Consider the following 21,467-nt stretch of genomic DNA (forward strand, 5'->3'; position numbering starts at 1 on the left):
CAGCTGGAGGCGAGATTATGACCCCGAGAAAAAATTGTTATTCACGGCCCAGATTAAAGACTACAAGCAAGCTATTCTCCAGGCAAAAAACTCATATTTCTCTAAGAAGATTATTGATTCTGCCACTAAGACAAAAGAAATTTTTTCTATAGTGGAGGATCTCTCACACCCCGACAGAGTGACCATTAAGCCCCTCCCCTCCCAAGCCCTCTGTGATTCCCTTAATTCTTTTTTTGTGGACAAAATTGCTAAAATCAAAAACTGTATTCCTCTACGTACACCATCCTCTATCCCTGCATCTGTCACTATATCTGCCACCAGAAATTCTCACACAGTGGAACAGATACCCCCGATATCTGAGGATGAATTTTTTACCCTGCTAAAAAAGGTGGGCTCTGGTTCCCCCACAGATTGCTGTCCTCCCCCCCCACATCTTACGAGAGGCCTTCACTGCTTGCCCCAAACCCCCTTTGGCACTCCTCAATAACTCCCTCCGACTTGGTCTGGCCCCTGACTCCTTCAAGACATCTGAAGTGGTACCCATCTTGAAGAAGCCTAATGCTGATCCCTCCTTAATGAGTAATTTTCGTCCTATTTCCTTGCTCCCCTACCTCAGCAAGGTGCTGGAGGCCCATGTCACTAACTTTCTCAGCTCATTTATCAAACGCACTCAGTTCCTCGACTCGCAACAGGCTGGCTTTAGACCAGCCCATTCTACTGAGTCAGTCATCCTCTCAGTTATGGAGGAACTGAGGAGAGGAGCAGACCTTAAGATCAGCCAGGCATTGGTGCTCCTAGATTTGTCGGCCGCCTTCGACACGGTCGACCATGATACCTTGGTCGGCCGTGTCGGAGACGCTGGCATCCAGGGGCCGGCCCTTGGGTGGATCCGCTCCTTCTTGAGCAATCGCATCAGGCCGTCCCCCTCTCCAACTTGTCAGCGGATAAAGTTAAGCTGACATGTGGCGTCCCCCAGGGTTCCTCCCTCTCTCCCCTTCTTTTTAATCTGTATTTGACTCCCCTCATCCGGTCTTTACGGGGTAGTAAAGTCACTGTATTGAACTACGCTGATGAAATCCAGCTGGTCTTTGCCATTGACTCCTCTGACCAATCAATTCACAATTTTCAGTCCACCCTGTGCCTTATCAGCAACTGGATGGAGGATAACCACCTAAAGCTTAACTCCGACAAGACCGAGTTGCTATTGATCGGAGGTGCATCCAATCCTTGGAATTCTAATTTTTGGCCTTTTTGCCTTGGCTCCCCCCTTGTGCTGTCAACTCTGCAAAAAGCCTAGGAGTCATTATTAGCAAGGACCTTTCCATGAAGCCCCAGATCAGTGCTGTGGTATCCTCCTGTTTTTTCCATCTCTGACAAATCCGCAAGATCTCCCGATTCCTAACCATGGAGGCCCTGACCCTGGCTCTCCTGGCCTTGGTAGTCTCCAGGATTGACTATGCCAATTCACTTTATGTTGGCATCCCTGCATACCAGCTAAATCGCCTACAGCTAGTACAGAATCAGGCCACGAGATTAATCTTTCATCAGCCCAGACACCATCATGTTCGCCCCTTGCTTAAAGCTCTTCACTGGCTCCCAGTGGCTAAACGCAGTGAATTTAAACTAGGCTGCATCATCTTTAAAGCCCTGGCCGGCCTTGGTCCAGTTTTCATTTCCTCCCTTCTCCACCACTATCTTCCTTCGCGCAACCTTTGCTCCTCTCATCTGGCCCTACTCACAATTCTTACTTTTAATCGCAAAAAACATGGTGGCCTTAGATTTTCTTTCCTTGCCCCCTCATGCGGGAACGCACTTCCTTTGGAGCTGAGACTTACTACTTCCTACCCCTGTTTCAGATCCCTCCTCAAAACTTCACTGTTCCGCCAAGCCCACGGATAATCACACTCTTTCTTTATTACCTACACTGCTGACCGTTTGCTTTCCCTTTGCTCACAGCGCCATGAAACCGTTGGGTGTAAGTGCGCTCTAAAAGTATTTTTTAACATAACATAACATAACAGGGGCACCACAACATCACTATGCTCTACCACAGCATCACTCGTCGCCACCACAACATCACTCCACGCCACCACAGCATCAATCTGTGCAACCATTCAACAACAACTGGTTCAAATATGTTCTCTCAACATTTCAAGCTTCATTACAAATGTAACAAAAAGATGTTAATAGTTCACTTCTGTTCTTGGATTTTCGTCACAATAAAATACAATGAACATAATCTTCACAAAAGTTATTTACAAAAGCTATTGCCATTATAAATTACAATAACTTTTAAGTATTCATTATTTAAAAAAATAAAAGCCATTTTTATTTGTAATATCAATACATCTAAGTCACGTAAATACAACACATATTGCATTACAAATGCTATAGGTGTCACATTTGCGAAAGTTAAAACTATTGGCATTGTAAATGACAATGCTATTAATTTCGCTATTTTCCAAACCAACACATAAATAAAAAATTGGTCATTTACAATATCAATAGCTCAAACTTTCCTAATGCGAGACCTATTGCATTGCAAATGCTTGTTCTAATTTAGGCTTGATTTATTCTTTGAGTGTGTCTCTCATTTATTGCCTCTGTGAGTTCAACAAATGCTTAGAACTACCCTCTGATAAACCTAACTGATCGCCCACACTACAACTAAAAAAAGAGCATTAGTGTTATATACTTTAACCTCTGTAAACCAATTGGGGACCCAATGGACGCTCAACACAGTGTACTTCTTTGTAGTGCACTATATAGAGAGCCAGCTTCCCACAGTCGGTCAAAATGCTAGTATCAGATTGGGAAGTTTGGCCTTGCACGTAATTTGAACAAAGGGTCCTGGGGACTCTGTCCACATCTTTTTCAGAGTCATCGGGCATATTAAAGCAAACTGTTTCACTCGTGGGAAGGAAGTCAAGTCAAGTCAAAACATTTATATAGCGCACTACATACCCAGAGGGTTTCAAGGCGCTAGGAAGGGGGGTAGGATTAATTGTCGAATATCCACGTTTTAAGCTGCTTTCTGAACGCTAGGTGATTCTGGGTGAGGCGAAGGTAAGCGGGGAGTGAGTTCCATGTTTTGGCAGCCAGGTAGGAGAAGGATCTGCCTCCCATGGTGGTCTTGTTGATGCGAGGTACAGTGGCGAAGGCTTGGCTGGAAGAGCGAAGTTGGCGGGAGGGGGTGTAAAAGGACAGTCGGGAGTTGAGGCACTCTGGTCCGGTGTCGTAGAGTGATTTGTGTGCGTGGGTAAGCAGTCGGAAAGTAATCCTCTTATTGACGGGTAGCCAGTGGAGGTCTTTAAGGTGACCAGAGATGTGTTCGTTGCGTGGGATGTCTAATATGAGCCTGGCTGAGGCGTTTTGGATTCGTTGTAGTTTCTTCTGGAGTTTTGCGGTAGTACCTGCGTAAAGGGTGTTTCCGTAGTCCAGTCGGCTCGTGACCAGAGCGTGGGTGACTATTTTCCTTGTTTCGGAGGGGATCCAGCGAAATGTTTTTCTGAGCATGCGAAGAATGTTAAAGCAGGAAGAGGATACGGCGTTGACCTGTCTGTTCATTGATAGTGAAGAATCCAGGATGACGCCTAGGTTTCGTGCGTGGTCTGTCGGGATGGGTGCTTTTCCGAGGGCTTCCGGCCACCAAGAGTCGTCCCATGCGGAAGGGGATTTGCCTAGGATGAGGACTTCTGTTTTGTCTGAGTTTAGTTTCAGACGGCTTTGTTTCATCCATTCGGCGACTTCTTTCATTCCCTCGTGTAGGTTAGTTTTGGCGGTGCTGGGGTCCTTGGTGAGAGATAGGATCAGTTGAGTGTCATCCGCGTAAGAGATGATGTTGAGGTTGTGTTGGCGTGCGATGGCCGCGAGGGGGCTCATGTATACGTTGAAGAGGGTGGGACTGAGTGAGGATCCTTGTGGTACGCCGCAGATGATTTCTGAGGCCTCTGACTTGAATGGTGGGAGGCGGACTCTCTGGGTTCTTCCAGTGAGGAACGAGGTGATCCATTCCAGTGCCTTTCCTTGGATTCCGATGTTTCTGAGGCGTTGTAAAAGGGTGCTATGGCAGACTGTGTCGAAGGCAGCAGAGAGGTCGAGGAGGATGAGGGCGACTGTATCTCCATTGTCCAGTAGAGTTCGAATGTCGTCTGTTGCTGCGATGAGGGCGGTCTCAGTGCTGTGTTTGGCTCGGAAGCCAGATTGTGAGGAGTCGAGTGATTTGTTGGCTTCGAGGAAGGCGGCGAGCTGGTTGTTGACAGCTTTCTCGATGACTTTGGCCGGGAATGGGAGGAGCGAGATGGGGCGGTAGTTTTTGAGTTCGGTGGGGTCTGCTGTTGGTTTTTTCAGAAGGGCGGTGAGTTCAGCGTGTTTCCAGTCTTCTGGGAAGGTGGCGGAGTTGAAGGAGCAGTTGATGACGTCTCGGAGGTGTGGAGCTATGACGGAGTCTGCTTTGTTGAAGATGTGGTGAGGGCATGGGTCTGTGGGGGATCCAGAGTGGATGGAATTCATCAGGCGGATGGTGTCCTCAGTGGAGATTGGGTTCCAGGCGTTAAGGGTGTTAACGGGGGGAAGATGGTCAGCTGATGGTGGGGTGGGTTGGCTTCCGGGTTGGTTGTCAAAGCTGTTGTGGATGTCAGCAATCTTGTTGTGGAAAAAAGAGGCTAGGGAATCGCAGAGGGTTTGAGAGGGGGTGATGTCGTTGGAGTTGGCCGAGGGGTTGGAAAATTCCTTGACGATGTTGAAAAGTTCCTTGCTGTTGTGGGCGTTGTTGTCAAGTCGATCTTTGAATGCTGTTTTCTTGGCTTTTCGGATCAGTTGGTGGTGGTGTGGCAGGGGCGTAACAAAGGTCCCCCGCAGCCCCCGTGGTGCGGGGGGAGGGGCGAGCTCCAGGGGGCCCCTTCAGCACGGTACCCTGTCAGCAGAGATCCTGAGTGTGATCGGAGGGGGGCCCCTTCATGTACTGTGCAGGTTGGCCCCCTAAAGTTTTGTTACGCCACTGGTGTGTGGTGCTGATTTGTTTATAGTCTCTAATCTTGCAGGGCCGATGCCTTACAACTAAAAGCTTGCGAAGCAAAAAATAGGGCACAGAAATACGAAGCGTAGAAGTAGGCAAACTACACAGACCAGGGATGTACTGTGCCCGTATGTGTATGCAAGTGCAAACGCACTAAAGTCTGATCTGTTGGCTTTGTCAATGCTTGCTTTTCGTGGGAGGGGGGCGGTTGTCTATTGCTCTGCAGGACTGAAGCATTTTCTAAAAAGGCACCACAATCCGATACCATACATATGTTACAGTCCAGGCCTTTATAAATGAAAACTGTTTGAAAAGTCTTCCAAGAGTAAATGGAAATCTCCTTTCTGGCTTAAATTACAGCCATGCCTAAATAGGGTCTCAGAAGACAATCCTCTGTGATATCATAACCAAAGCTCTAAAACTGAAGAAATGCTCGTCGGTAAAGAAATGGCCTTCAAAACACTCATCTTGTTGACATCACGCTTCCTGCGTGACTCCACTCACAAGAAGTTACCACAGGCAGAGAAGACAGCGCATCGAAGCAGTCAAAATGAAACGTTAGTGTTTTGTAATAGTAGGTCCTACATACATGCCAGTCAGCTGTCTTTTCTTAAGTAATTCACAAGAAAGGAAATAGGAACGGATTATTACCATTCTGAGAACGTCTGCAGTTTCCGCCAAATGTCGTTTTCAGAAGCTGCCTTTGAGGGGCGGAGGGGAGCGCCTCCACACAGGGTAGTCTGTGCATCAGAAGCCGAGCAGATGGCAGTCCGGCGGAGAGCCAGCGCCCGCAGCGGCGCAGCTGCCCCCGCCACCACCTCCCACTGACTGAGGGGCACTTACCGCTTCTGCTGCAGCACTTCATCCAGCGCCTCCTGCCGGTCCAGCAGCATCCGCTGAAGGTGCTTCATTTCCCGCTGGTAGCGCGCCGCCTTCCCGGCGAAGTCCTCCTCCTGCTCGGTGAGCCGGTTCTGGATGCCTTCCACCTTCAGAGCCGCTCTCTCCTTGTACACCTGCGGGAGAGAAGGCGCGTGAGCAGTGGTGGACATGGCGGGCTGCGAGCACGCACGCGGCCGAGCGGAGCGCGCCGGCTCCCTTACCGTGCGCGCTTAGCGGCGGCTCCCTCACCCTCATGCCCTGTACAAAGTCAGGTACGTACGTTTTAATGCCTCACAATACCAATTCACTTTCTTTTTATGGCGTTTCATACAATGAGTCTAGATATTAAACCATGCAACGTTAACCCACTTTACAAACCACGTAATGATGAAAGACCGAGTTGGCCATGTTTAGAATTCGAACCCGTGATCTGCAGATCACAGAGAGTCGGCGCTGAGCGTTCACTCACCGAGCCATATCGCTGGTGATCGCTTCAACATGCGCTCCACGCTCTTATATATTGCGGTGCACATGTGCGAAAACAGAACAATTGGGGTCCATATTTGGATTTGACAATAAGTGCTATTTGCATAAAGAATTAACTCAACTCACTGAATAAGGCTAGTTGGTCTAATGTCATAATGCCAACACAAGTCCATTAAAGCCCAGTGTCAGTTAGCTTCCCAATGGCTCGTTGCTAACAAAATACACCTATGAGCGCTGTGGACACGTGATCAAAGATGAATGGCTATTTTCACACACCAGTGACTTCTGTAATGTCCAGTACCTGTCAACATGATTACCACTGTAGACAGACGACAATACATCAAACCAGCCTCTATGGAAAATTAAGAATGTACCATACAAGTTCAAATTTTATTGTTTGCTGATTAATTAAAATCATAACAAAATGTTAAAACTGTATGACTCACGTATACATGTATTAATTTAAAAAGAATTGGTAAAGGAACTTTGATTAGTACAACAGCAGTGCAATAGTCTAGCAGTAGAATTGGATGAAATTAAAAAATTGTCCGAATGTACGTTTGTCTTTTACAGATCAAGCTCATTAAGTAACATGGCAGTCACAGAGTGGTTTTAAGAAAGTTTAAAGAAGGAAGACAAGTCAATATGACGGCTGGTTTTGGGATGCTGAACACAGTGTCCATATAGGCCTTGCTGAGGGGGGCCGTGGCCGCTTAAGTTTTTATTACAGGGTGATGTCTGGGCCAACTGGCAAAAGAAATGCTGCCTTTTCTTTCCCCGTTTTTGCAGCTCTGGCAACAAATTTGGTAAACCGGATGTTCAGATCTATATTTTCTTAATTCATAGCAGCCATTTTTGCCTGACGACATGTACGAACGCCTAATTTAATCCACTCCGCTCTCAGTAAGGTCCTTCTGTCTTGTAGCAGAGTAGGGCATGCGCGGGATATGTGCTCCAGACTTTCGGAGTGGTAGCCGCATTCCCTGCATTCGATTTTCTGATTAGGGCGCCGACGTTGCGGTAAATGCTGTAAAAAGGCCATTCACCTAGCCTTAGGGCCATAAATTTGACCTTCCAGAAGATTGAATAAGGACTTGATAGGTAGGATGACTCAACTCCCGATTTGTAATCTGATACAACGGCCCAAGTGTGCTTCCTTCTGGATAATTTTGTTCTGTCAGAATGGAAGGACCAGAGCCGGACGCTTCGCTTGATTACGCTCTTGAATGACTGTTGTGAAGGGTTTGTCCCCCAGTATTCCGAAATTCCAATGTACCATACTAGAAATAAGTAATTTACTCAAGAGTCCGTCACAAGCTGCTGTGCTGTTGCCAAGCCAGGCAGCAGGCTAGCTTTGTTTCCCTGTCGGATATATGAACAACTGGAGAACAAAGGAAGTGAAAACTACCAGGAGGCGATCACTAAAGGACCAAGAAAGGCAGCTGTGACTGCGGACTCCAAAGTTAACGTACAATGGTGTTCAGTGATTCCCCTTCCCCCCAGAAGTAGTGAGGCTTCAGAGGGTAAACTCATTATCATGTTTAAATTGTACACTTTCCCTTGCTCATCCACCATCAACACTTTGATTAAGAAGTCACCGGTGTGAGCTCCTGAAAGAATGCGCACTGCCTCTTTGCACACACTCACTTGAGAATTCTATAGCAGAAGGAACGTGAGAAAACCAGGCCTAGAATGGTGGCATGCAGCATACAAGGCAACATGTAATGCTAGGTGTGGATGGTAATGTTCAAAAACAATACAGAGACTTCCCATATATTGTATGTGTATGGCACGTTATTGGAAGGGGAAAAAAATCCAACACGAGCCCCACAGTGGTGGGAACGTTTGTAGTATTTTTATCAGCTGGAAGCTGCTATTAGGAAGAAAGGGCTAAAGTACGGGTGAGGTATAGGGCGCTTTGATGGATGGTTGTTAAATATGAGGAATCAAATGTACTATTGCAGGGAATTTTGGTGACTAATTTAATTAAATCATAGAATTATTTATTATGTAGTCTGTGCTCTTGTATAAATATAAGATAGTGCTTTAAGTGGGATGAATAAGGTGGGCAGGGTCTCCCAAGGGGCAGTGATCTAACACAAATAGGGATCCTTTACAAAAGGCGTGGCCTATGTAACTAAGAGTGTGGCTTAAGACAAGTGCACTGGAATCTTGTGGTCGACAAGTTCTTAAACCAAGCCTTACTGGATAGAGAGTAACAAATCAGCTAGCATCAAGATAAACGTTTCTATCACACCTATGTGAGCAATATGCAATGAACCACTTGACGAGATAAATGAAAATTTACCTAGCAAAATGCTTTCAAATTATTAACATTTACTGTTTAATTTCTTGTACCCCTTCCTTAGAGCAGAGGTCTTCAGCATAAGGAACGTTTGACGCTATATTTTTAGGATTACCACTAATTAGGCACCAGTCCCATTTAGTTTAACTGTATGTAAATTGATCTTATGTGTGTATTTTGAAAATCTTCATGGATATGGCACGGCTGGGTTGTGACAGAAAATAGGCCTGGGCACCAAAATATAAGTGGAACCCATTAGCGAACCAGTTAGCTAACAAAGAGGCCTACATGTAAATCCAGGCAGTTTTGAACTTACATGCTGTGTAGGTGTTTCAAGGAATGGAAGACTGCATGCATTTGTGAATGCTGTAGGCAATTTTTGTTGCAATATCAGGGAACATAGCAGTAAAACCCACACACAGCCCCAAAAAACAGCCCTAACACTGACCTGTCAGACCAGCCCTCGTGGTACTCCCAGACTGCCCTACAGACGAGTCTGACCCTAGTTCCCTGGAACTACATTTCACACCTCCTGCCTTAGGGTATCCTTACGTAGCAGAAGCTGACGAAAAGAAGTGATGCAAGTAAGAGAAAACCTGAATTGAGAAGAACGAGAATGAGAAGAGCAATAGGGTAAAAAAAAACAACAGCAATTTCACTGAGAAGAGTGTGAAAATGCCAGTGTAAAAAAGTTCTACTGCTGCTTCACCCTCTGTTATTATCTATTCCTGTTAGATCTCAGCTCTCCGGTTTCCTCCCGCTACACTTGACTAGCAGGACCTCCATCCTGTGTGACAGAATTACCTTCTCCTAGCACTTTCATTGTGTCCTTTGTCCAGTGGCACAATGCACCCTTCTGGGTTTACACTAGTTTCTTTGGTAGTTGTGTTTTTACTTTTCCTACTCCGAATGCTGGAGTAACAGGTATAAGGATGCAAAGGGAGCAGCAGGAATGGATTCAGAGGTCCCCGTTGCACATCCGACAGATAAAAAAATCTAGGCCCTTACCCAACCTTGCATCATCAACCATCACCAGCAAGGATCGAGCTGTCCCTTTGTTTGATGATGGGTTGTAAACATTTTGACATCATTCAGAGGATGCCCCTTGAATGGTTTCATTTTGCTACCTTCTATAAAGTGGAATATGTCATGTATTTGGGTTTATGAAAACAAAGGAACATCCTTTAGGTAGCCTACCCTAAGTGATACTTGGCTGGATATTCTTAAGATAAAAATGTGTTCTCATTTTACCCTTTTCAAAAAGATAAAAACAGTCGGGCGTGTGACGCTGATCTCTGCAGAAGGTAGTATCCTCCTGAGCTGTCTTCCCATAGAGGGGATCTAGTGTAATCTACCTGCTGGGATAGGCTGATTGCAAGAACACACCAGTACTGGTTAGAAAAGATGTCGTTGGGGATGCAGTGTGCATGTGTCAGTACCGTGCTAATAAGTATCAGCGCATGCTGCAAATCAGGATAGGAGTGCACTGCGAGAGCTGTGTGCATGCTGTAGTGCAGTGAAATCAGCATGGAGGCGCACTGGGAGAGCTCTGTCCATGCCTCATTACTTAGGCGAGAATACAGACTTTGTTCCAGGCTAAATGTGCTTTCTTGGATGTCTTTGGTTGTCTCAGTACTTGTGCCTCAAGCAGCCTAGGATGGGTTTACCCTAGATCTTTCAGGGCCTGTAAAGTAGTTAACTAATGAGGAGAGTCAGGGTTGATTCGGACTGTGTGAGCACGCTTGAGGTCACTGCACACGTTACAGAAGAGGGGTGCACTGGATGAGGTCAGGATGGGACTACATTGGATAGAGGGGCATTGGGAGACAGCCATGGTTCACCACCATACGAGTGAAATAGTGCTGTAGGTCCAAAGAAGTGCATCGTGAGAGCCCCCTAAGTGTCTAAGTGCAGCGATACCAGTGTATGGTGTACGTCAGAAAAGAGGTGGACTATGGGACCTCGGTGGTGGCTTAACTGTGCGCAGATCAGAGGTCTTTAAATGTCTTAGAATAGAAACATCAGGCCATATTGCACGTTGAAATACGGTTCGTTGAGGACGCTTCTTCACATCAATGCTCCCAATAAGTTTACTTTCCAGGCAACTGGCAGCGGATATTTTACACTGTATATATTTTTCACATCTAGAGCCTCTCGGGGGGGTACGCCGTAGCGAGCGTACACCACCGGAGGACTTTCTCGTAGGTCCTGAAGAATGCTGAGCTAAATGCAACCTGACAGCAGAAACATGTTGACCAACTCTAATTTTTGATTAGGATTCCGGTTCCTTAACTAAGAACCTGAGGAGTCCGCTCACCTTGTTTTTAATCAATGCAGGTTGGCCATTATTAAAGATTTTTGTAAAGGCACAACCTTTGCATTTTTTAATATTAACACATTTACACATTCACGATTAGTCACCTCCTAATTTGGGCACTGTTGCACTCACCACATCCTGCTCCGCTGTAACCAGGCGTCGTAGCACGCTGGGGAGACATTCGGTCACCCCAGCGGGGACCCAATGATGAAGCATGTCACCAACTAGTGGTGAGTGAGGGTCCTTCAAACAAGTCAGGTTCTTTTCCCTCCTCCTAACACCTGGTGACCAGCAAGCCCCTTGGCTTCCTTCTACAGAAGATAACCTACTGGGCTTATATAGGGAGACTGAGATTGTCTCGCTGTGTGCATGCACGTGTGTGAGCATTGATAACGCGTGCAGTACGCAGCGGTGCTAACATTTAACTTTCACTAGTTTATTTCATTAATACTTCATCACAGTCACTCCTTTGTTGTTTATATATACTTCTTTATTCACCCTGAGCTCCTTATTTTGTTCTCTCTCACTGTCAACTACTCAGATCTTTTCAGTGTCCCAATTTACCGTTCCTCGTGGTTCCCTTCTTCTCCCAGTCCCACCATCGTGAACTCCTCCCTCACATCTCACACTTACCACCTTCCTCGCTGCTCATATTCACACCATGCCCTTCTTTTATCCATCCCATCCTTACCACCTTTCTCGTCTCTCCCATTCACAACCTGTCCTTCTTTTATCCACCTCTTGCTTACCACATTACCAGCCTCTCCCATTTATACACTGTCCTTCTTTTATCCACCCATTCCTTGCCACATTCCTCTCCTCTCCCATGTATACCCTGTCCTTCTTTTATCCTTCCCACCCATACCACATTCCTCACCTCACCTCTCCTATCCAAATTGTCTTTTTCTTCTATCACCTTTCTTACCACATTTCGCCGTTCCCATTCATACCCTGCCCTTCTTGTACCCATCTCATTCCTCATGCCCTTCTTTTATCCACCTCTTGCTTACCACACTGCTCAGCTCTTTTGTTCACACCCAGCCCTTCCTCTCCCAACCCCTCTTTCTGATCCCATTCCTCACCACTTCCCTCCACAGCTGCCCTTCCTCTCCCAATCCCTCTTTCTGATCTCATTACTCACCACTTCCATTCACAGCTGCCATTCCTCTCCCAATCCCTCTTTCTGATCTCATTACTCACCACTTCCATTCACAGCTGCCCTTCCTCTCACAATCCCTCTTTCTGATCTCATTCCTCACAACTTCCCTCCACAGCTGCCCTTCCTCTCCCAACTCCTCTTTCTGATCTCATTCCTCACCACTTACCTCCACAGCTGCCCTTCCTCTTCCAATCCCTCTTTCTGATCTCATTCCTCACCACTTCCATTCACAGCTGCCCTTCTTCTTCCAGTCCCTCTTTCTGATCTCATTCCTCACCACTTCCATCCACAGCTGCCCTTCCTCTCCCAGTCCCTCTTTCTGATCTCATTCCTCACCACTACCGTCCACAGCTGCCCTTCCTCTCCCAATCCCTCTTTCTGATCTCATTACTCACCACTTCCATTCACAGCTGCCCTTCCTCTCCCAATCCCTCTTTCTGATCTCATTCCTCACCACTTCCATTCACAGCTGCCCTTCTTCTTCCAGTCCCTCTTTCTGATCTCATTCCTCACCACTCCCCTCCACAGCTGCCCTTCCTCTCCCAGTCCCTCTTTCTGATCTCATTCCTCACCACTACCGTCCACAGCTGCCCTTCCTCTCCCAATCCCTCTTTCTGATCTCATTCCTCACCACTTCCCTCCACAGCTGCCCTTCCTCTCCCAATCCCTCTTTCTGATCTCATTCCTCACCACTTCCCTCCACAGCTGCCCTTCCTCTCCCAATCCCTCTTTCTGATCTCATTACTCACCACTTCCATTCACAGCTGCCCTTCCTCTCCCAATCCCTCTTTCTGATCTCATTCCTCACCACTTCCATTCACAGCTGCCCTTCTTCTTCCAGTCCCTCTTTCTGATCTCATTCCTCACCACTTCCATTCACAGCTGCCCTTCCTCTCCCAATCCCTCTTTCTGATCTCATTCCTCACCACTTCCATTCACAGCTGCCCTTCTTCTTCCAGTCCCTCTTTCTGATCTCATTCCTCACCACTCCCCTCCACAGCTGCCCTTCCTCTCCCAGTCCCTCTTTCTGATCTCATTCCTCACCACTACCGTCCACAGCTGCCCTTCCTCTCCCAATCCCTCTTTCTGATCTCATTCCTCACCACTTCCCTCCACAGCTGCCCTTCCTCTCCCAATCCCTCTTTCTGATCTCATTACTCACCACTTCCATTCACAGCTGCCCTTCCTCTCCCAATCCCTCTTTCTGATCTCATTCCTCACCACTTCCATTCACAGCTGCCCTTCTTCTTCCAGTCCCTCTTTCTGATCTCATTCCTCACCACTTCCATCCACAGCTGCCCTTCCTCTCACAGTCCCTCTTTCTGATCTCATTCCTCACCACTACCGTCCACAGCTGCCCTTCCTCTCCCAATCCCTCTTTCTGATCTCATTACTCAGCACTTCCATTCACAGCTGCCCTTCCTCTCCCAATCCCTCTTTCTGATCTCATTCCTCACCACTTCCATTCACAGCTGCCCTTCCTCTCCCAATCCCTCTTTCTGATCTCATTACTCACCACTTCCATTCACAGCTGCCCTTACTCTCCCAATCCCTCTTTCTGATCTCATTCCTCACCACTTCCATCCACAGCTGCCCTTCCTCTCCCAGTCCCTCTTTCTGATCTCATTCCTCACCGCTTCCATCCACAGCTGCCCTTCCTCTCCCAATCCATCCTTTCCACACCACATTCCCCTCCACTCTGCCAGCAAAGAGGCTTCAATGGCCTCTAGAGCTTGCCCAGGAGAGCCTTGGCCTGCCGGCCCTGGTTGCATTCTGCATTCTGCCTGGATAAGGAGGGTTACAAAAGGAACTAAGCAGAGGATGGTGGGCCGGAAAAGAGCAGTCTAGCTGGATACAGTTACTTCACAGCTCCTGTCCAGACCCCCTTCTCCTCTTCCCACTCCCTCCTGGGTCCTCTCACCAGCGGTGTGCGCTCCAGGCTTCAGCAGCTCTTCGACACTGGCTGGCCATTTGTTTTAATTCTGGGCTGGATAGCTTCCGATGAGAGCATTCCCGATAGGTGCTGAGTATCGAGCCCTGAGTCTGCCCCCCGCATGTGCTACCATTAGGAATTCACATCCCAACAGTGCTGGAATCAGAGTGCTAGGAGCACTTTCCCACAGTGCCCAGTGCTTCGCTGTCCAGTTGTGTGTGAGCATCCTCACAACTCCAGCCCTCAACTGCTTACAGTGTGTGTAAAACTAAGCAGGTGGCTGTCCCCAGCTTTGGCTAGTATTTTACTAGCCTGACCAGTATCTTCGGTAAAAATAAATAAATAGAGTAAACAAAGCCAATACATTATTTTCCCTTTTGAAATATAAACTTAAAAAGCACATATAGGAAGGATTCACTTAAACAGCATTTTAGAGCAATCCGAATAATGTATAAATGATTAAGAAAGTAAACACAAGGAGAATGATAATGAACAAAGAAAACTTAGGATTTTACACAAATTCATGTTTGGCTTCAAGCAACTGCCCATACAAATTATCAATACTTAAACAAATGGCTGATATATTTTTTGTTTTAGTAAGGTGAACCCCAGCTACGGAGATGACTGGTGGGGGCTAAGAGGTAGAGGGCTGGAGCTATCTGATTTAAAGGAGGTTGTGCAACTGTGGTAGCAAGGGTTGGGTGATTTTTTGGCTAGCTTCTGGATGGTTTTTTTTTGCTTTTTACATCTCACCTACAGATAACTTTTAGCAGACTGTTGATCATTATCAATACTTACAGTGGGCGTTGGGTTAGTCCATTCCTTATCACTGGTTGGCTTTCTTGTCAACCTTATTGCGTGCATCTTTATTTGATGTTGTTAGTTCATCTTCTTGTGTTTGTTATAATCCTTTCCCATCTTTTGAATGGATGACTTGTATTCTTCCACTGCCTAAATAGGGAACTACTTTTTCTTTGCTGCGAATATTCCATTGGTCTGCATTTGTTTTGTGCTGCTTCTCTCCAAAATCACAGCCCCTCTAAAGCTCGTCTGTTGCTTACAAGGCACCGCCCCATTCCACTCTGCTTTGTCTTTTTTTGTTTTAATTTAAACACCCACACTGCTTCTCCGTTACTCCTACCCCGCAGCTCCAGCCACTCTTTATTTACTACCCCTATTTGTGCAAACTCTTCTTCACATTTTTTTTATTTTTAACTTTGTTTCGAGACTCTGGAAGCCTTCAATTTGCAGGGCTGCTGCCATACTGCTTCAGGAAGTCACCCGCCATCTCGGAATATTTACTGCGACAATGCACATGCGCGTACATGCATGACGACACATGCTTGCATCATCATGCTGGGGCCATGTTAAAATGACGACGCATGTGTAGGACCTGCCACACTTAAAGCACTGAACTCGTGCCTGTAATTTGTGTAGATTAACTCAAGATTTTGGGATGCACCATTACCACTGTTTAAACAGCTCGATGTTTCACTTGTAGGTCCAACACAAACACATGTTCTGATAATTAACCAGTGGCAGTAAGGGTAATCCATGCGTTTCAGAATGGACTTTATCTGACAGAGCGGACGCTGCAACTAGGAGAGTCTGCATGCCCGTTTCTAAACTCTATTTTTAATGGGTACATGCGTGCTTTTAAAGTACTATATTCACACCGAACACCCTGCCTACACACACCTCTGATTACCAAAACAGTTGGTGAACCTTGCTGTTTGAGATTGTTGTATTGTTTGTTTTCAAGCAATGTGAAGTATTTTTATATTTTGTGCTACTTTTATGGCCTTTGACCGTAATAAAGTAAATCATATCGATTACCATCATTATGTTAATAAAGAGTATTTTGCCCGCAGTAAAATATGCTTTACGAGCGGGACCAAGAAAGAAACATGTAAAAATCTCAGTGCCTGATCTAAAAACAAAACCACGAGGTATTGTTGACATTACAATCTGGTAGGCATGCACAGCTGGCAGATGAGATGGGAAGCCTGGTAAAGGGGCACATTGATAAGCAGATTCCACCAACCAACAGCCAAACATTTCTAATTAATCACCTGAAATAACTCACTCAATATTTTTTTTGACAGCATGGAAAAATCAATGTAAGTAAAATACTCATGCATCATACAGAACCCAGTCTTGCTGAAATCTTGGGTTATCATAAACGCGTTTTGTTTATGGTTAGTTAAGAATAGGGTGAATTTCCAACGAGGCTCCCAAGTGACATAGGCAATAGAAGCAAACCCCAATTTTTGCCATATGGAACAGAGAGGTGAAAAACATCCCCTCTTTGAGCTTACAGTTGGGACGGGAATGACCCCTGAATGGTGTGAAGTCATGTTTTCCCTGCCCTGAGTGCCTAATTTTATATATTTGGCATCCTGTTTTTTTATTTTCACTGTAGCCTCACACTAAACTAGTGTCCGGGCAGAGGCATAGACCTGCCCCTTGACATTAGTAAGATCCTGGATCTGTCCTGTGACCTGAAGGGGCACACCAAGCGTGCTCTCATTGAACTGACAGTGAACTTTTGTACCTATCATGAGTTTAGCACAGAACAGTGGTGTCAGTGTAGTGTTTTGTGAATCAAGCTGTGACCAGACCTTTTCATCTGTGTCGCTGGAGTGGAGAATTGCTGGCCTACTCCTCGTGTAAAGTTCAGCTTCTGTGAGCTTACCCAGATCGCAGTACTAACATTCCTAGTATATGTGGCTTGCATGGTACATGCAAGTTGTGTGTTTGTAAACCACAGTAACGGAGGCTTGCAGGATACATTTTGGACGCCCCAAGATTGACTTGCTGTACAAGAGGAAAGTGAGTTTTTTTTCGCCAGAGAGTGGAACTATATTGCTGACATTCCTGAAGATGGTTGGAGGAAACCTAGACACTGAAGTGAGGAAAGAAGAGGCAAGGCTCCTTTAGAAATTCAATTAGACTTTTGGCTGAACAAGGCAGTACTAATTATTCTTTCATTTGGAAGATGGAGGTGGTGATGGGTGTTCAAGGTAAGTGGAATCCCTTAAGTGAGCTCCAGCCTTTAGTCTTACCCTCATAATATTCTTCACTTTGGCTGATTTCAGCCAGGTGCAAAAACCTCACGCCTCTCTGTTGTGGGTGCTTCTGGCTGGAGACAACCCTCCTGCACATAGCATCGCCCTACACAAAGGCTGTGTCTAGAGAGCAACCTGGTAAGGACAATTGAAAAGGAGAACCATCTCAAACTGGTTCTGAAAGTGCAGACAGTGGATCCACATCTCCTGTACTGTATCTAAGTGAGACCACTGACCCACTCATTGCTCCAGTTCCAAGTTCTCTTCAGTCAAGTTCTCCACAGATCACTTGGAAGATTGCTGTGCAACCAGAGCTGGTGTCTGCTTGGCAGCCTGCATCAGACTGAGGAGAGGATATCTGCTGAAACTAACTCTTGCTCTAAGAGCTGTTTACCAGTCCTGAAGTGCCTAGAAACCAGTTGACCCTGTGGGAGGAATGACTGTCCGGGTGGAGCAAGGTGCAGGCTGACCCCGGCGTGATGGGGTCTAACAGAAGAGGAAGACTGCAAAGAGAGATCTTCATACCCTGGTGTCACTGGGTCAGCAGCCTCTCCTCTTGAGGTTCCTGGCAGTAACTGTGCAGCACGACCGAAGATAGCCTTAGCCAAGTAGGGGCTGTGATCCTCAACAGTGAGATCTGAGCCAATGCACTCAAAGATGAAACATCAGAGTGACCTGAGCCACACTTGCCAGAGATGGGGCCTGAGCTGGGTCTTGCCATCTGTTTGAGACTGGCCTCTACACTGCCGTCCTGTTCTTGACCTAACATGCCCAAGCAGGCTGCATCAATCTTCAAGCGCCTGTTTATTAAACCCATGATTGATTCAAAGTCTCCCAGAACAGCTGTCCCATGTCTAAGAGGATGCGCACCAGTCACAGGAGCACACGGAACAGCTGCTTCATCAGAAATGTGACCTCCTGAAGAGGCCCAGATGAGAACTGGTGATTCGTGCTTTCTCAGAAGCGGAAGAATGGGGGAGGCGATCAGGAAACATTCGGCTGTCCGAGTGCACTGACCCAAGCACTGACTGAGTAACCTTGCTTTTTTAAAGAAAGTGGACTGTGAGAAAGACTTTGCTAATTGAGAGCATATGGGGTCATCTGCACCTGAGCCTAATCATGCTGGATCCTGACCCTCAGAGGGTACTGCTCAGACTTTAAAGGAATGATTAGAGCTAATCGAAGGAAATGGCGCAGACAACATTAACCACCCAGAACACTAAGTAGCATCTTTTTTTTATAAATAATTTGATTGAGTTTTGTATGTAACAAGGGAAACAGCACCGTTTAGATTTGCATCCTAAAAGGCTAGACCAAGGCAAAAACACATCACTTGGGCATAAAAAGATAGACACACAAAAGTCCAGTGTTAGCATATCCACTTCCAATCTAGAGATCGCAGCCATCCACATTAGTTTTCTAGCACTCCAACCCATTTGCTCCACATTCGTCGAAATTTCCTAGGACATTCCCAGGCCACGTAAAGAAGCTGTTCCTGCGCGGCACACCAATCCACCACCCTGCGCCAGCGCGTCAACGTGGGCGTGACAGTGTCCAACCAGTGAGCTGCAATGTCTCTCTTGGCTACCAACAATGCTGTATTAAGGAACAGTTTCTCGGCCCTGTTGCCATCCTACCCCTCAGGAAGGCCCAGAGGAACACCCATAGAATCAAGAGGGACCTCCCAGCCCAAGACCTCGGTGAGCTCCCCCGTTAAGGCCTCCCAATACCCCTGTATCGCGGGACAAAGCCATACCATGTGGTAGAAATCTGCAGGAGAGTGGGGGCAGCGGGGAGAGAGAGCGTCAGCCCGAAGCCCCACGCGATGGAGACGCAACAGTGTAAGATAGGCAGCATGTAGGAAGTATATTTGAACCAACCGAAGCCTCGCTGAGACCGCAGTTGTTTTAGGGGCCATCAGGGTGTCTCTTCAGTCAGCGTCCTCTAGTGCTCCGAGCCAACCTTCCCACTTGTCCCAGAGTTAGGAGAGGGAGTTGGGGGTGTTGTTGGCGAGTGAACAATAGATGCGAGTAATCCCTCCTCTTCCCAAATCCGCAGTCATGACCTGCGCTTCGGGGGGGGGGGACTATATTCTGGCAAGGAAGTGCCATCTGGAATATGGGGCGGAGGGCATGGCGCAGCTGCAAGTACCAGAAAAATTGAGAGGAGTGGAGGGAGTGTCTGGCCTGTAAATCCTTAAAGGAGCGCAGATGGGTACCACTCCAGACATCGCCCAGCAGGGAGATCCCGATGAGGTCCCAGGGTCGGAACGCAGATAGGGAAGCAACCTCTCGGAGCCTGGTACCGCACCACAAGGGAGTATATCGAGTCAGCACACCTGACCAGCGGGTATGACGCAGTGAGGCCCGCCAGGCCAGGAGTACTCCGCGTGTGACCTCAGGGAGAGAACGGGGAACAACGTCGCCATACAGCATCCCCTGGATAGAGGAGAAGCCCAAAGTGTGCAGTTCCAGGCGGTATGCCGTGTCGGACCATTTGCGGTTAAATAAGCTGTGAACCGTAAGGAGCCTAGTTGCTAAGTAGTAGAGATAGAGGCGGGATTCGGCATTGGGCCAGGGCAAGCCTAGGCCTCCGCCTCCCCCCATGAAAACTTGGTGGCCAGACCATCCATTTCACAAAACCAAGACCTAGCAAAGCAGAGGTGCGCATTTTGGAGCATATAAAGAAAGCGAGGTAAAATCATCATTTTAAAAAGTGCTATCCTCCCTAGAGGGTTTAAGGGCAGTGTGCGCCACTTAAGGAGATCAACACAAACCCGCTTAACCAGGGGGGTGACATACAATGACCACGCGAGGTCAGGGAGAAGGGCTACCCAGATCCCCAAGTACTGTCGTCAGAGGGGAATCGTCGACTGCCAATCAAAGCACTCATGGGACAAGTGAAGAGGGACCAAAACGGACTTGGCCGGGTTGAGCCGAAGGGGAGTTCAAAAAGTTCCAGCGCTCTGAGGCATCTGGGCCAGCCAGGATTCACATAGTCTGCATACAGCGCAATCTCATCCTCTTCAAAGCCGGGCCATCTCCATCTAGTTAGGGAGTAGTCTGATCGAATAAGGCAGGCAAGGGGCTCCATTGCCAGAGCAAATAGGATCGGAGAGAGGGGGCATCCCTGCCATGTACCTCTCCTAATGAGGAAGGGGAGAGACAGGGCTCCGTTGACAAGGACCTGTGCCCGGGGCTGGTGATATAGCTTTTTCACCAAGTAGCAGAAAGGGATTCAAAAGCCCATCTGCTCCAACACTGCCTCCAAAAACCCCAATCAACCGAATCAAAATCCTTCTTGAAATCTACAAGAAGGAGAGACAAGTAGGGAGACAACAAGTGCCGGGTTGCAAGGGCAAGATGAAGGCGTCGAAGGCAGTGCCTAGTCCCTCGAAGAGGCATGAAGCCGCATTGGTCTAGATGTACGACAGTAGCTAAATGCGGTCATATGCGGTTGGCCAGGACGGAAGCAAAGATCTTGAGCTCAGTATTGATAAGTGAAATGAGACGATATTCCGAGCAGCAGCTCGAGGGGGGTCTGAGACTTAGGAATCACTACAATGGTAGCTAGATCTGTCTCCGGGTGGAAAGAGCCACACAATAATTGGGGGAGTCCATGTGGGCCCGGTGTCTTACCGGCCGCCGTGCGTGATATGGCATCAGACACCTCCTCGGGGGTAATTGGAAGGTCTAGCGCCTCTGCCTCAAGCTCACTAAGGTGTGGAAGGGGAAACCGCTTCTACCGGAGGAGCTTGAGGAGTGAAAGACCAGGCGTCCAGGCTGAATAGAGGGTAGCATAGTAAGTGGCAAAGTATTGGGCCACCGCCCAGTTGGATCTCGCCGCTCGTATCAGTTATCTCCGGTATTATACGATTGGCCATAGGGTAGGTGGCAAGGCGGTGGGGAGCTTCCCATTTTTGTCTCCCTAACCATACACGCGGGCCACAGAAGATCGGCAAAGCAATTTGGCAGCTTCCAGGGAGGTCTTTCAGATCTCATTCCTCAGGAACACAAGTCTTTTATCCTATGCATCAGTCCTGTCGACAGGGGGGAGTGTCTCGAGCTGGGCGGCCTGCGCTTCCAGAAGCGTGAGTTGAGAGTCACGCGCCACGCAGGTGATTTTGAGTTGGCCGTTGGTGAAACCCCGGATGGTGGCCTTTCCGGCCTCCCAGAGGGTGCTGGAGGAGGATACCGAACCTTGGTTAGTGGTGAAATAAAGGCGAAGTTCAGTACCTATTTGGTCCTTAAACACCTCATCCTGGAGAAACCAGGCGTTGAGTCGCCAGGCTGGGCGAGATGAT

At 47.5% G+C, this 21,467-nt stretch overlaps 1 protein-coding gene across 2 annotated transcripts in view; it reads right to left on the reverse strand.

Moving 5' to 3' along the window:
- The window catches only part of CEP89 (centrosomal protein 89), a 1,308,678-nt gene that overhangs the window by 171,002 nt on the left and 1,116,209 nt on the right, over nt 1-21,467 (reverse strand). Inside the window, exon 18 of one of the 2 annotated variants that reach the window (XM_086945133.1) lies at nt 5,861-6,030. The exons of the other annotated variant lie outside the window; for it this stretch is intronic. Coding sequence (XP_086801259.1) covers nt 5,861-6,030 — 170 coding nt within the window. The remainder of the gene's footprint in view (nt 1-5,860; nt 6,031-21,467) is intronic. 2 annotated transcript variants of the gene reach the window in all.

The sequence above is a fragment of the Lissotriton vulgaris genome, chromosome 12, assembly GCF_964263255.1.
Source record: "Lissotriton vulgaris chromosome 12, aLisVul1.2, whole genome shotgun sequence".
NCBI classification, from domain to species: Eukaryota; Metazoa; Chordata; class Amphibia; order Caudata; family Salamandridae; genus Lissotriton; species Lissotriton vulgaris.